Source organism: Felis catus, chromosome C2 (genome assembly GCF_018350175.1).
Source record: "Felis catus isolate Fca126 chromosome C2, F.catus_Fca126_mat1.0, whole genome shotgun sequence".
Taxonomy (NCBI): Eukaryota; Metazoa; Chordata; class Mammalia; order Carnivora; family Felidae; genus Felis; species Felis catus.
In genome coordinates this window covers 143,176,417-143,189,834 of record NC_058376.1, presented here as the reverse complement: position 1 = coordinate 143,189,834, position 13,418 = coordinate 143,176,417, and the positions used below count along the sequence as shown (strand labels likewise).

The following is a 13,418-nucleotide window of genomic DNA, read 5'->3' as shown; positions in this document are numbered from 1 at the left end:
GACTGAACCCTGTGTTGGGCTCTATGCTAACAGTGTGGACCCTGCTTGGGATGCTCTCTCTCCCTTTCTCTGCCTCTCCCTTGCTCACTCTCTATCCCTCTCTCTCTCAAAATAAATAAATAAACATTAAAAAATGAAGTATTTAAATTACTTTAGATTGACATGCTTTATTATTTATGACTTTAAAGACAGCTGAAATTTTAAGATTGTGGCTCCAGTGTTTGGTGCTACGTTGACATATTTAATATTCCCCTATAAGTTTACACAAAGTTCCAAAATTATACTAATATTTCTTCTCTAATATTAATTTTTGAGATTGTTTAGTTGCGTCTTTGTGCTTGTGTTTCTTTATGGCATTGTCACTGTCACTGATAACATGGCTCTTTTATTCTTCCAGGAAAATGGTATATATACAATAGCAAAGTTAATTTTACCAAACAAACAAAAGAATGCAGCAAAAACTAATCTGTTACAGGTAATAAGCATGTCCATTGTTCTTTAATATCAAGTTACTGAAATCTGGGGAAACTTTAATAGTACAATCTGTAATTTTTAGCACTGGTCTCTGTACTGACCGTGAGGGAAAAATATCTGGTGAGGGAGGCTGGCATGAAAACCAATGCTGTGAAAACAATATAAAAGGCTTAACAGTAGTTTCTCTGGGGTGGGAGGTGAATTAGGTGATTTTATTTATGTATTTCTTTGCTTATCAGTAAGTTCTATTTTTTCAAAATATGGAATACTTGCTTACATGTCGGAAAATTGTAAGAGGAAATCGATATTCCATCTTTAAGCATGGACCACAGTCAGTAACACTTCACCTTTACAAAGGAAGGCCTGTGAAATGGATCTTGGTGGATGAGAAGAGACTTGCTAAGTCAATAAGGAGATATGAGTGGGGCAGCCATGGCATCTGCTACAGGGTGGAAAGGCATTCTGCACAGAGGGAACCCCGTGTGCAAAGTGCGAGGGCCTGGCAGCTTAGAGTGTGCTTAGGCTGCTGGGTGGGGCTGGGGTGCGTGCTCAGGGGAGGGGCATGAGGCCTCGCGTGCGGGTAAGAAGGGGGCACGTTACTGCAGGGTCCTGTGTGCGTCAGGGGACAGTGTCCTCGAAGGCACCAGAAAGATAAAATCCGGTTTAAAGTACTTGCAGCTCGTATTCCCCCCATGCCATTTAGAAAAGGACATAAGACACCACGTTTGCCCCCATTCTGACTGAAGAGCTCCCACCCAGAATGACAGTCAAGACTAGCAGAGAATTCTTGGTGGTATCTGTGGGCTGGCAGGCAGAAGAGAGCTACCCGTGACGACGGACAGGAGCAGGACTTAATTTCCTTGGTGCACCACAGGCGTGTGGACGTGATGTTGGACAGCAGATTAAATCAAACCCATCGTGCAGATGCATTTTGTTAAGCCAGGAGAGGGTTTTTAAAACTTCAAATTGAAATGGTTTTTGAGGAACATTTGTGTCCTCCTTTCTCACTGCCTCCACTGCCCTCCACCAGGCTCTTTAACATCATTGTGTTGTCTGCCTGGCTTCTCTGGGCAAGTTTATTTGTCACCCTTCTGTATTCAGACCACTAATTTTATGAAGGATTCCACGTTCGAGTTCAGCAGACCTCGATCACCCCAGTGGTGGCCTATTATACAGGCCCAACTGCAGGCCGGGGGCTCTGTGGTTTTTTTCTTGGCATTGCACACCGTCAGACATTTAGACATTTATTTTTCTTTGGTGAAGTCTCACAGGCCTCTTTCTGAGTGTTCTCGGGAGTTACTGTAGATTGTTCTATTTGGGGAACGCTTAAGACTCTTTACTCAAGAGACCAATTTGTCAAGTTTGAGTCCAGTGTGCCTGTGGCTATTTTTATATGTCATCATTTCGAGTGTTTATTTTCTCATAGAAGCCATATAAATATCGAGGCATACATAGCAGGCTAGAAACAAAATAAACCTTGAGCTCCTGAAAATCTTTGGATGTTTGGTTTTCTCAGAGTAGGAATTTTATTTCTGGTCTCTGTTCATTTTGTACTTTCTAGAAAGGAATTAATGACAAGTCCTGAGTGAAACAAGGCCAGCGTCATAGCGTTCTACACCATAAATGCTTTCTTAAAGCATGAGACTTACCCCAGGTATTGATGGATTTCATTTTCAGTCCTAAACTTTGGCTCCCATGTAGGCCAGCCGCTCACTCACAGTAAAGCCCCTGTAATGTTTAGTTCATGATAATGTTATCCTGGAAATGTTTTCATTTGTCGAGCTACCATTTAAGAATCCCATATCCTTTTATTTTCCAGTGTTACGCGTTCAGAGCTTTGAGGTTTCTATTCAGTATGGAAAGAAACAGACCACTCTTTAAAAGGTATGAGCTTAGAGAAATTTAAGTGACCAGCGGTCATGAGATCGACCTGTTTGCCCACACCTGATTTAGATGCAGACAGTAAGAGAGGAATGAGTCAGTACGTAGAACATGTGTTTTCAGATTTTCTAGAATCCAGAGATAAGACAGAATTACCCTAGTGATATCTTAACACTGAAAGTGAAGTAAATGCGGAAGAAAGAGAAGGAATCAATCACTCTATCAATCCAACTTTTCTTAATTACTGTGACTGCTGTGGGTTTTAGTTTTCCTTTTTTCTTTTTTTTGGGGGACATTAATGTTTTATTTTATTATTTTTTAATATGAAAATTATTGTCAAATTGGTTTCCATACAACACCCAGTGCTCATCCCAACAGGTGCCCTCCTCAATGCCCATCACTCACTTTCTCCTCCCTCCCACCCCCCATCAACCCTCAGTTTGTTCTCAGTTTTTAAGAGTCTCTTATGCTTTGGCTCCCTCCCTCTTTAACCTCTTTTTTTTTTTTTTCCTTCTCCTCCTCCATGGTCTTCTGTTAAGTTTCTCAGGATCCACATAGGAGTGAAAACATATGGTATCTGTCTTTCTCTGTATGACTTATTTCACTTAGCATGACACTCTCCAGTTCCATCCACGTTGCTACAAAGGGCCATATTTCATTCTTTCTCATTGCCAAGTAGTATTCCATTGTGTATATAAACCACAATTTCTTTATCCATTCATCAGTTGATGGACATTTAGGCTCTTTCCATAATTTGGCTATTGATGAAAGTGCTCCTATAAACATTGGGGTACAAGTGCCCCTATGCAGCAGCACTCCTGTATCCCTTGGGTAGATTCCTAGCAGTGCTATTGCTGGGTCATAGGGTACATCTATTTTTAATTTTTTGAGGAACCTCTACACTGTTTTCCAGAGCGGCTGCACCAGTTTGTATTCCCACCAACAGTGCGAGAGGGTTCCCGTTTCTCCACATCCTCTCCAGCATCTATAGTCTCCTGATTTGTTCATTTTGGCCACTCTGACTGGCGTGAGGTGATATCTAAGTGTGGTTTTGATTTGTATTTTCCTGATGAGAAGCGACGTTGAGCATCTTTTCATGTGCCTGTTGGCCATCTGGATATCTTCTTTAGAGAAGTGTCTATTCATGTTTTCTGGCCATTTCTTCACTGGATTATTTGTTTTTCGGGTGTGGAGTTTGGTGAGTTCTTTATAGATTTTGGATATTAGCCCTTTATCTGATACGTCATTTGGAAATATCTTTTCCCTTTCTGTCAGTTGCCTTTTAGTTTTGTTGATTGTTTCCTTTGCAGTGCAGAAGCTTTTTATCTTCATGAGGTCCCAATAGTTCATTTTTGCTTTTAATTCCCTTGCCTTTGGAGATGTGTCAAGTAAGAAACTGCTGCGGCTGAGGTCAGAGAGGTTTTTTCCTGCTTTCTCCTCTAGGGTTTTGATGGTTTCCTGTCTCACATTGAGGTCCTTTATCCATTTTGAGTTTATTTTTGTGAATGGTGTGAGAAAGTGGTCTAGTTTCATCCTTCTGCATGTTGCTGTCCAGTTCTCCCAGCACCATTTGTTAAAGAGACTGTCTTTTTTCCTTTGGATATTCTTTCCTGCTTTGTCAAAGATTAGTTGGTCATACGTTTGTGGGTCTAGTTCTGGGTTTTCTATTCTATTCCATTGGTCTATGTGTCTGTTTTTGTGCCAATACCATGCTGTCTTGATGATTACAGCTTTGTAGTAGAGGCTAAAGTCTGGGATTGTGATGCCTCCCACTTTGGTCTTCTCCTTCAATATTACTTTGGCTATTCAGAGTCTTTTATGGTTCCATACAAATTTTAGGATTGCTTGTTCTAGCTTCGAGAAGAATGCTGGTGCAATTTTGATTGGGATTGCATTGATTGTGTAGATTGCTTTGGGTAGTATTGACATTTTAACAATATTTATTCCATGAGCACGGAATGTTTTTCCATTTCTTTGTGTCTTCTTCAATTTCCTTTCTATAGTTTTCAGCATACAGATCTTTTACATCTTTGGTTAGGTTTATTCCTAGGTATTTTAGGATTCTTGGTGCAGTTATGAATGGGATAAGTTTGTTTATTTGTCTCTGTTGCTTCAATATCAGTGTATAAGAATGCAACCGATTTCTGTACATTGATTTTGTATCCTGCAACTTTGTTGAATTATGTATCAGTTCTAGCAGACTTTTGGTGGAGTCTGTCGGGTTTTCCATGTATGATATCATGTCATCTGCAAAAAGTGAAAGCTTGACTTCATCTTTGCCAATTTTGATGCCTTTGATTTCCTTTTGTTGTCTGATTTCTGATGCTAGAACTTCCAACACTATGTTAAACAACAGCGGTGAGAGTGGACATCCCTGTCGTGTTCCTGATCTCAGGGGAAAAGCTCTCAGTTTTTCCTCACTGAGGATGATATTATCTGTGGGCTTTTCATAAATGGCTTTTATGATGTTTAAATATGTTCCTTCTATCCCGACTTTCTTGAGGGTTTTTATTAAAAAAGGATGCTGAATTTTGTCAAATGCTTTTTCTGTATCGGTTGACAGGACCATATGGTTCTTATCTTTTCTTTTATTAATGTGATGTATCACATTGATTGATTTGCGAATGTTGAACCAGCCCCGCAGCCCAGGAACGAATCCCACTTGATCATGGTGAATAATTCTTTTGATATGCTGTTGCATTCGATTTGCTAGTATCTTGTTGAGTTAACATTTTAAATGGATGACATCAAAATATATGCCTGTTCTTATGCATTCAGAAATGCCAAAGTTGGTCTAATCCTTTGCTCTTAATCCATAGAAAAAGTATTTGTCTGGATGTCTTTCATAGGGTAGGTGCTCATTTGAAGGGGAAAGGGCTGGGTGTTCTTGGCTCAGGAGGCTGTGCTGGTGAGCGTGACAGAAACATCACCCCCTTGGGAAGAAAACAGTCACCTACATGTGTGGTCTGCCTGGCATTGTATCGGGCAGGCTGGCCAAAATCATAGGCCCAAGTTCTTACTAGGATTCTATTGTTAAACGGCAGAACAGAAATAAGAGCTTACGTTAATATAATGCCTTTTGTTCAGAAGCGTTGGAACATTTTATGTTGTTACTTTATTTACAAATGATCCTTGAATTCGAGGGAAGAAAAGTGAGTAAAATTATTATAACCTTTTATTTCAAGGCCCTAAACCCTTCATTTTTGTGGACTTAAAAGATTTTACTAAGCCCTTGAAACCAGTACGTTGGAAAGGATGCATAAATCTCTCCATTTTTTTTTTTCATTTACCTGTATTTTTATTTTATTTTCATGAAACATTTAACAATGGGGTTAGTATTTACCTCCTAGGGTTAACATGAGGACTGAATCAAATGGCATTTATGTAAGTGTTCAGCACTCCATAAACACCCCATAAACATTCCTTCCCCAAATGTTTAATGCCTGCACCCCTAAATATCTCACAAATAAGGTCTTTGTATAACCTGTATCATAACGTGAGATCTGCTCTCTTAACAAATTTTCAAGTGTACAGCCCAGTATTGTCAATTGTAAGCACAGTGTTGTATCTCTAGAAACTTTCCTCTCTGGTGGCTTTTCCTTATCCCTTAAGAACTGTAGTTCTAGTTCATTTTTGTGAGATTTGCTGGTGAGTACTATTTGCCCCGCTTTGTTGATATCCTAAGGAAGTTAAATTTGCTTAATGTAATGAATCTGTGAATGGGTTAGCTCCCAAAGGGAAGGAATGAGGAACAGTTACCAAGACCTACATGAAGTGTATGTGTGTGCATTTTCCCTGTAGGCTTTTTCCCACCGACCTGTTTGAGATCTTCATCGATATAGGACATTATGTTCGTGATATCAGCGCTTATGAAGAATTGGTATCCAAGTTGAATTTGTTAGTGGTAAGTCCTGAGTTTCAAATACTTGGGCAGGCTGCTGTGTGGGCAGTATGCAAATTATTATAGTGCCCATTTCCATGTTTTTTTTTTTTTTTTTTTTTTTTTTTGGTTAGGATGATGAACTGAAGCAAATTGCTGAAAATATCGAAAGCATTAATCAGAATAAAGCTCCTTTGAAATACATAGGCAACTATGCAGTTCTGGATCATCTTGGAAGTGGGGCTTTCGGCTGTGTTTACAAGGTGACATTGCCCTTGGAGAACACTTCTCTGACCTTCCCAAGCAAACCAGATATCCCACTTGCACACACCCATGCAACCGGATTGGCGCCCTCATTATTGGAAAATAGATACGCAAATTAGATTTTTGCCCATCAGATAGCTGTACTGATATTATCTCAGTACAGCTCTCAGCTCTAGAAATTGGCCACTGGTCTTTGAAGACAAGAGCCATTATTAATGTCTCACCAAAAAATAGTAAAAATGGCTCGTCCTAGTGCATGACACTTTCTCTAAATTCACACCAGAGTTTTCGATAGGTTCCCGGTAAAATCCTACTGAATGGTGCAGACCGCCCAGGAGAGAACCACGTTTTTGAACTGAGTTTAGGGTACATACAAATAAAATTGTAAAAGTTCTGTTGCTTATTTAGATTATTTAGATTCCTTGGTTGAATCATGTGACTTATTAATCTATCTCTTTTCCCCCTCTTTGTACCCCCACTTTATTATTATTTTTATTTTGTTTTATTTTATTTTATTTTATTTTATTTTATTTTATTTTATTTTATTTTATTTTTTGGTCTTATTTTAGGTTAGAAAGCGTAGTGGTCAAAATCTTTTGGCAATGAAAGAGGTCAATTTACATAACCCAGCATTTGGAAAGGATAAAAAAGATCGAGACAGCAGTGTAAAGAATATTGTTTCTGAATTAACCATAATTAAAGAGCAGGTAAGTGCTTTTCTTGTTTATGAAGATATGTACCTTACCTAAATGTCATCAGTAGAGTTCTTGTGCTATTCTTGTCCATGCTATTTAAGAACTGGTTCTGTTTAAAATAATTGGCATTGAAGTGGTAACATTTTAGTTAGATTTTTTTCCTGAGGCTTGACATTGAACCACAGAAAGACTTTCTGGAGTTTATATCAAGGTTTGGGGTGCAGAATGACTGAGTTTACAAGAGAATGCCTCATATATGAAACATCCTTCTTTTTTTAAATTGCAAGCATATCCGTTTCCTTCTCATTAGAGTAGAGAATATTTGGTTACTTAGTTACATGCATAAGCATATGACTAACAGTTCCCTGACTTTTGTCAAGTGGAATCAAGCTGTTAACATTCTTCAAATACAGCTTATTAAATCTAAAAGTAGATTTCCAAGATGGGTTATTATTTATTGGTATGAGTTGAATATTCTGACATAATGTAACAACTCAATTAACTATCATTATGAAGGTGTGTTTGGGGAGAAAGAATAAACATGTCAGAAGAGAAGTGAGGTTGGATTTTGTGATCCAAGAATACATGGGTTTCTTTTTCAGCTTTCCTTATTTATACATTCATCGTGGATACTGTTCATTTATAACTCCTGTGGAGAACCACCAGCTTCACTGCGTTGTGTTCTCCATGAGTTAAATTTGTATAGTGTCTGTGCTGGGACTTAAAGATCATTAAATATATATGATCTTTATTCACTGAAATCTGTAGTTCTTCTCCAGTTCACAAATTACAGTAAATACTATCATTAACAGACTGGATTTTAAGAAGCCAGTGTTTGCTCGTGTTGAGGGCACCTTCACCTTTGACAGTGTGCTCTCTCACTCTAGCACAAGGCTGGAGCGTGGCTTGTGCTGTAAGCTGATTTAGTATCGTCATTTGAACTCCGATCTGGATACAGCCCCGGCCAGTGAGCTAGGGTCCAGAATATGACTCTTTTGCTTACCTGGCCCCTTATTGTTTAAAATCTGCTGGCCACTGGAGAGTTGATGAGGCAGATGTTGTTTTAGCACACTTCCTAAGAAAAGAAAATGTCTGGGCGGGGACATTTAAGAGGCACGTGTTTGGACTTTGAGATAACTCAAAATTGTACAGTTGCACGCTTACCAGAGGACTGAACCAATGGAAAGGATAGTAAATAACCCTGAGTCCTAAAAGGAAGAGGGGATAGCAGACAGAAGTGACAGAAATGGAACTAGAGAAGGAGAGTATATTTTTTAAGATTAAGACTAAGCTGCAGTAAGAAAGAGGCTCCACAATACATTGGCTTAAACGAGAGGTCTCAAGATGCAACGGGCTATTTCTTTTTGATGTAACAATCCAGAGTGAGTGGACCAGGTTGGGAATGTTCTCCGTTCCACGCAGTCATCTGGGGGATGTTGGCCCTTCCTCTCTTACTGTGCTGCTGCCTCCTAGGGCATTCATTGTCTTCATCTGTAGGGTTGAAACTACCACAGGCATATTCACATCCAAAGAGGGAAGAGGAAGAGTGTGAGGGTCGGGGCATTCCCAACCTTTAGGACTCAGACCCAGGAGCACACGTTTCCCCTTACATACCCTTGGTGCGAACTTAGTGATAGTCCCTCTCATGGCTACAGGAGAGGCTGAGAGATACAATCTCGTGGGAAGCCATGTTCCACTAGAACTCAATTGCATTGGAGGATTGGGCGGGTAGGAGTTTGGTGGACAGTTACGAGATTCCACTTCAAAAAAGCAAGAAGAAAGACCAAAAAGAAACGTAAGCCATGGGGCGCCGGGGTGGCGCAGTCGGTTAAGCGTCCGACTTCAACCAGGTCACGATCTCGCGGTCCGCGAGTTCGAGCCCCGCGTCAGGCTCTGGGCTGATGGCTCGGAGCCTGGAGTCTGTTTCCGATTCTGTGTCTCCCTTTCTCTCTGCCTCTCCCCCGTTCATGCTCTGTCTCTCTCTGTCCCAAAAATAAATAAACGTTGAAAAAAAAAATTAAAAAAAAAAAAAAAGAAACGCAAGCCATTTGTAAGTGAAATGAAATGAAATGTCAACAATTCTGAGATAAAAGAAATTTCAGTTTGCCTAGACACTTAAATTATAAAAAAGCAACTATAAACATTTTAGCATACTTGTAGAAAATGAAAGTTTCGAAAAAGCAGAATTTTCATGTGATATCCTGAGGTAAACCTACATCAGAGAGAAATTGTAGGGGCATCTGGGTGGCTCGGTTGGTTTAACAACCAACTCTTTATTTTGGCTCGGGTCATGATCTCACTGTTGTGGGGTCGAGCCCCACATCGGGCTCTGAGCTGACACTGTGGAGCCTGCTTGGGATTCTTTCTCTCCCTCTCTCTCTGCCCCTCCCCTGCACACTTTCTCTCTCAGAATACATAAATAAACATTACAATAACAAGAGAGAAATTGCACTGAAAGCTTCTTGAAAGTGGCCAGGAAGACTTCACTCAAGACTATTGAGATAGAAGTCAAACTATGGCAGCAGGGGAGAGAGATTGAGCTCAACTCCAAATACAACAGCAATAGCTAGTATTTACAACCAACAGGCCAGGTGAGGGGGGTGAATAGATGGAAAATTACTCAAAAGAACTCCCTAAGCTATCAAAGATGGGGTGATGAGGAACTTGATTGGATATCAGGAGTGGGGAGATTCTTGCTAACCTGACTTGGCAGGATTCTTGACGAAACAAAGCAGGGCAAGAATGAGGCCTAGTCAAGAAGAGGGCTTAGAGAAACCTGACCAAATTTTGGCCAAGAAGGGTGTCCTTGCCAACTACTATCATTTAAATGGAGTTAGTAAGTCTTAGATTATTCCAGTTTCATACTAACCAGTTTGGAGAGCATAGAAAGACACCAAATTTTGGCCAAGAAGGGTGTCCTTGCCAACTATTATCATTTAAATGGAGTTAGTAAGTCTTAGATTATTTCAGTTTCATACTAACCAGTTTGGAGAGCATAGAAAGACACAAAATGTAAATAGAAACAAACAGTATATATAAATATTTAAGTGGTAAGGAGTGGTAAGGAACAATGGTATACATATTCAACACAAATTCCTTCATTTCTGTTTCTTCTCAATGCAGTGTGTGCGTGGTGTTGGGATGGGGAGAGCTAAATGAATTCTTCAGGTTACTTTGAGTTCTAAAATTTACCTAAAATGTTAAATTAGGTGATAAAACACCATCAGTTTTTTTTATTTGATAAAAGGCTCTAATGGGAGATGGCTATTTTCAGATTAGTTTTGTAGGTAGCAAAGAAAAAGAATCCCAAAAAATCTCAAATCTCAGTTAGATGATATCTTAAAATGCTTAATTTTATAGATAAATGTAAATACAGTAATTTTCTTGTTGTTTTTAAATATGAAGTCCAACTAAATTGTGAAAACAAGTTTATATATTGAAGTAATGTAATGTTTGTTATTTATTTTCTTCTAGCTCTATCATCCCAATGTTGTACGCTATTACAAAACATTTCTGGAAAGTAAGTATGAGTTTTCATGATACATGTGTAGGTGTGTGTGTGTGTGTGTGTGTGTGTGTGTGTGTGTGTATACACACATATATATATGTATATATATATGTGTATATTTTATGTTTATTTTTTTGAGAGACAGAGAGAGAGAGACAGAGCTTGAGTGGGGGAGGGGCAGAGAGAGAAGGAGACACAGAATCCAAAGCAGGCTCCAGGCTCCCAGCTGTCAGCACAGAGCCCGATGTGGGGCTCGAACTCACAAACCACAAGATCATGACCTGAGCTGCAGTTAGACACTTAACTGACTGAGTCCCCCAGGAGCACTTCATGATATTTCTAATTAAGGAAAAGTTTCTATATTATATACTTTTCCACTAGAATGTCACAAAATAAGCTTAATCAATTCTTTTTTTTAACTATTTTCTCAATTTGTGGAAGACCTTGTGCATCTCTTTCTTCATCAGTGAAACAGTGGTATAATCAATGACCTAAAGATACAGCTATAAAGGACTTAGACTCCTGCCTGAAAGACACCACATGAACAAAGCAAACAGTTATTTGGGCTATTTTCTCTCTCACACACACAAAACCTTAGTAGGATCAGGTGAGAAGCAAAGTAGGGGGTGCCTCTGGGTGACTCAGTCGGTTAAGTGTCCCACCCTTGATTTTGGCCTAGGTCAAGATCTCGGCCTCGGGTCACCACCTCACAGTTCATGAGTTCCAGCCCCACATCCATCTCTGTGCTGACAGTGCGGAGCTTGCTTGGGATTCTCTGTCTCTGTTTCTGTCTCTGTCTCGCTCAAAAATAAATAAACGTTTAAAAAAATGAGAGAAGCTTAAGAAGCTTAAGAACAATGAGAGAACTTAAGAATCATGGCTTATTCAAGACAAGATGAAAAATTGTTTTGTTGGCTTAGATGACATTTTTCACGCCCCCAAATAAATTCAGAGGGGCTACGTCTTTTGAGATTTCTTTTACTTGAAGTTCCGATAATGGCCACAAGGTGGCAATGGATCCCTGACTGATTCTGCAGGCAGGTCATCGGTGCGAAAGGTTGAGGTAAAGCCAAATTCACTTACAGGTTTAAAACAATGCAGGACCTTTGACTGAAACAATGAAAGTACTGATAAACCTTGATGATGTGCATCGCATATGAGGTTTAAAAGTAAATCATTTGGAGGAAGGATGTACAAAGCAGTGGTTGGGACTTCCTCATTGCCTCTTTGTAAGTGCTATTATTATGCAAACCTATCGTGTACTGTGGCATTTTATGATTTTGTCCATCTCCCTCCCCCTGGATGAGTCAAAGGAACGCAGTGCTGAAACTGTCCAGTAAATCCTGGCCCCCTGATAATAGAATTCTTGATATTAGAGTCATTTCTTACAATTTAGCACACATCCCATTAGAGGTCAAGATTGGCTTCTGACTTGAACTACTGAAGTGACACAACTTATCTTAAATTAGAAAAAAAAATACAACTTTTACAACCTGACATCTTCCGAAAAGAATTGGAAGTGGCTTAAAAATACCTAAAATATGATCAAAGAGATTAGGGAATTGTGAGAAAAGGAACTAAAAGGTAGCAAATTAAAAATGAAGCTAAGGGATGGGGGATGGGTGAGACGGGGGAAGGGAATTCAGAGTACCCCGAGTAATGTATAGACACGGCACACTCAGAACTAATACAACCTTGTACGTTAATTATACTTCAATAAAAAAAGAAAGTCAATTAATAGAAGAGAGGAAAAGTTATGCTAGGGGTAAGATGAGTACATACACTGAGTGCTTCTTGGGATAATGAAGAATGGAAAACAATACAAATGTCTACCTCTAGGAGAGTAAACGATGATCCCTCTGTGTTGTGGAATACTATGAAGGCAGCAGAAAGAAGGCACGGATCTGTGTGCACAGATATGTCGGGCTGTTGAATGAAAAAGTATTAAGTGGTGGCACATGTATCGTGCGATTTCATTTCTGTAAATATTGTGTACCTACATATTTTATATGTATCCAAAACACCACAGATTACGCATATCACTACATTGTTAATAGTTTCATATCGGTTTTGGAGGAGAAAGTAGAATTTACTTTGTTTCTTGGCACCCAAGGTAAGGAGATGAGCACTGTTACGAGGTTCCCAGTCGCCCTAAGATAAAACCCCTGGCAGTCCAGCTCTCTCTCTGCTCTAGAGGGGGCATCACAGAAATTTCCATCATGGGTTGTGTTTTCAGCTGTGTCATTGCAAGACCGTGGCACGATTCCAGTGCGAAATTCTGTCAGGTACATCAATGAGGCTAGGCAACAGTCCGCTTCAAAAATACAATTTTCTGAATGTCTGACATGATTTAAGGGTAAAATTTTAAACTACTGAGAGGAACGTTCTTCAGGAAAGGCTCCTGGGCTTGGCATCATTTACTCGTTCTCTTTAGCACCTCCCAGTCATTCCACATCTTGGTGTGTGTCGAAAATGATCATTTTTGCCAGCGTAAACTTATGCTGGGAGGTAGCCTGTAGCCGGAAGAGACTGTCGCTGGGCTCTAGCTGCCTGGAGAGCCCCTCACCCCCATCGCCCCCAGGGCTGAGTGGATCTTAGCCCCTCTCTAATTCCTTCAGTGCCGTGCCCTGCATACACACTGGGAAGCTCAGATTCTAATTCATATGCATTTTTCTAAATATACTGAATTTAAATTTCTGTTGTATTTCCCTTGTTT

General features: G+C 39.7%; 1 protein-coding gene across 20 annotated transcripts in view; it reads left to right on the top strand.

Moving 5' to 3' along the window:
• NEK10 (NIMA related kinase 10) overlaps positions 1-13,418 on the top strand; it is a 230,936-nt gene that overhangs the window by 59,316 nt on the left and 158,202 nt on the right. For 18 of the 20 annotated variants that reach the window (XM_019810803.3, XM_019810797.3, XM_019810801.3 and 15 more), the window contains 6 exons: positions 398-475; positions 2,294-2,358; positions 6,157-6,259; positions 6,370-6,498; positions 7,069-7,206; positions 10,669-10,714. In XM_019810803.3, coding sequence (XP_019666362.3) covers positions 398-475; positions 2,294-2,358; positions 6,157-6,259; positions 6,370-6,498; positions 7,069-7,206; positions 10,669-10,714 — 559 coding nt within the window. Of the gene's footprint in view, positions 1-397; positions 476-2,052; positions 2,129-2,293; positions 2,359-6,156; positions 6,260-6,369; positions 6,499-7,068; positions 7,207-10,668; positions 10,715-13,418 lie in introns of those variants that run through there. The other 2 variants (XM_019810809.3, XM_019810798.3) reach the window with 2 other exon arrangements.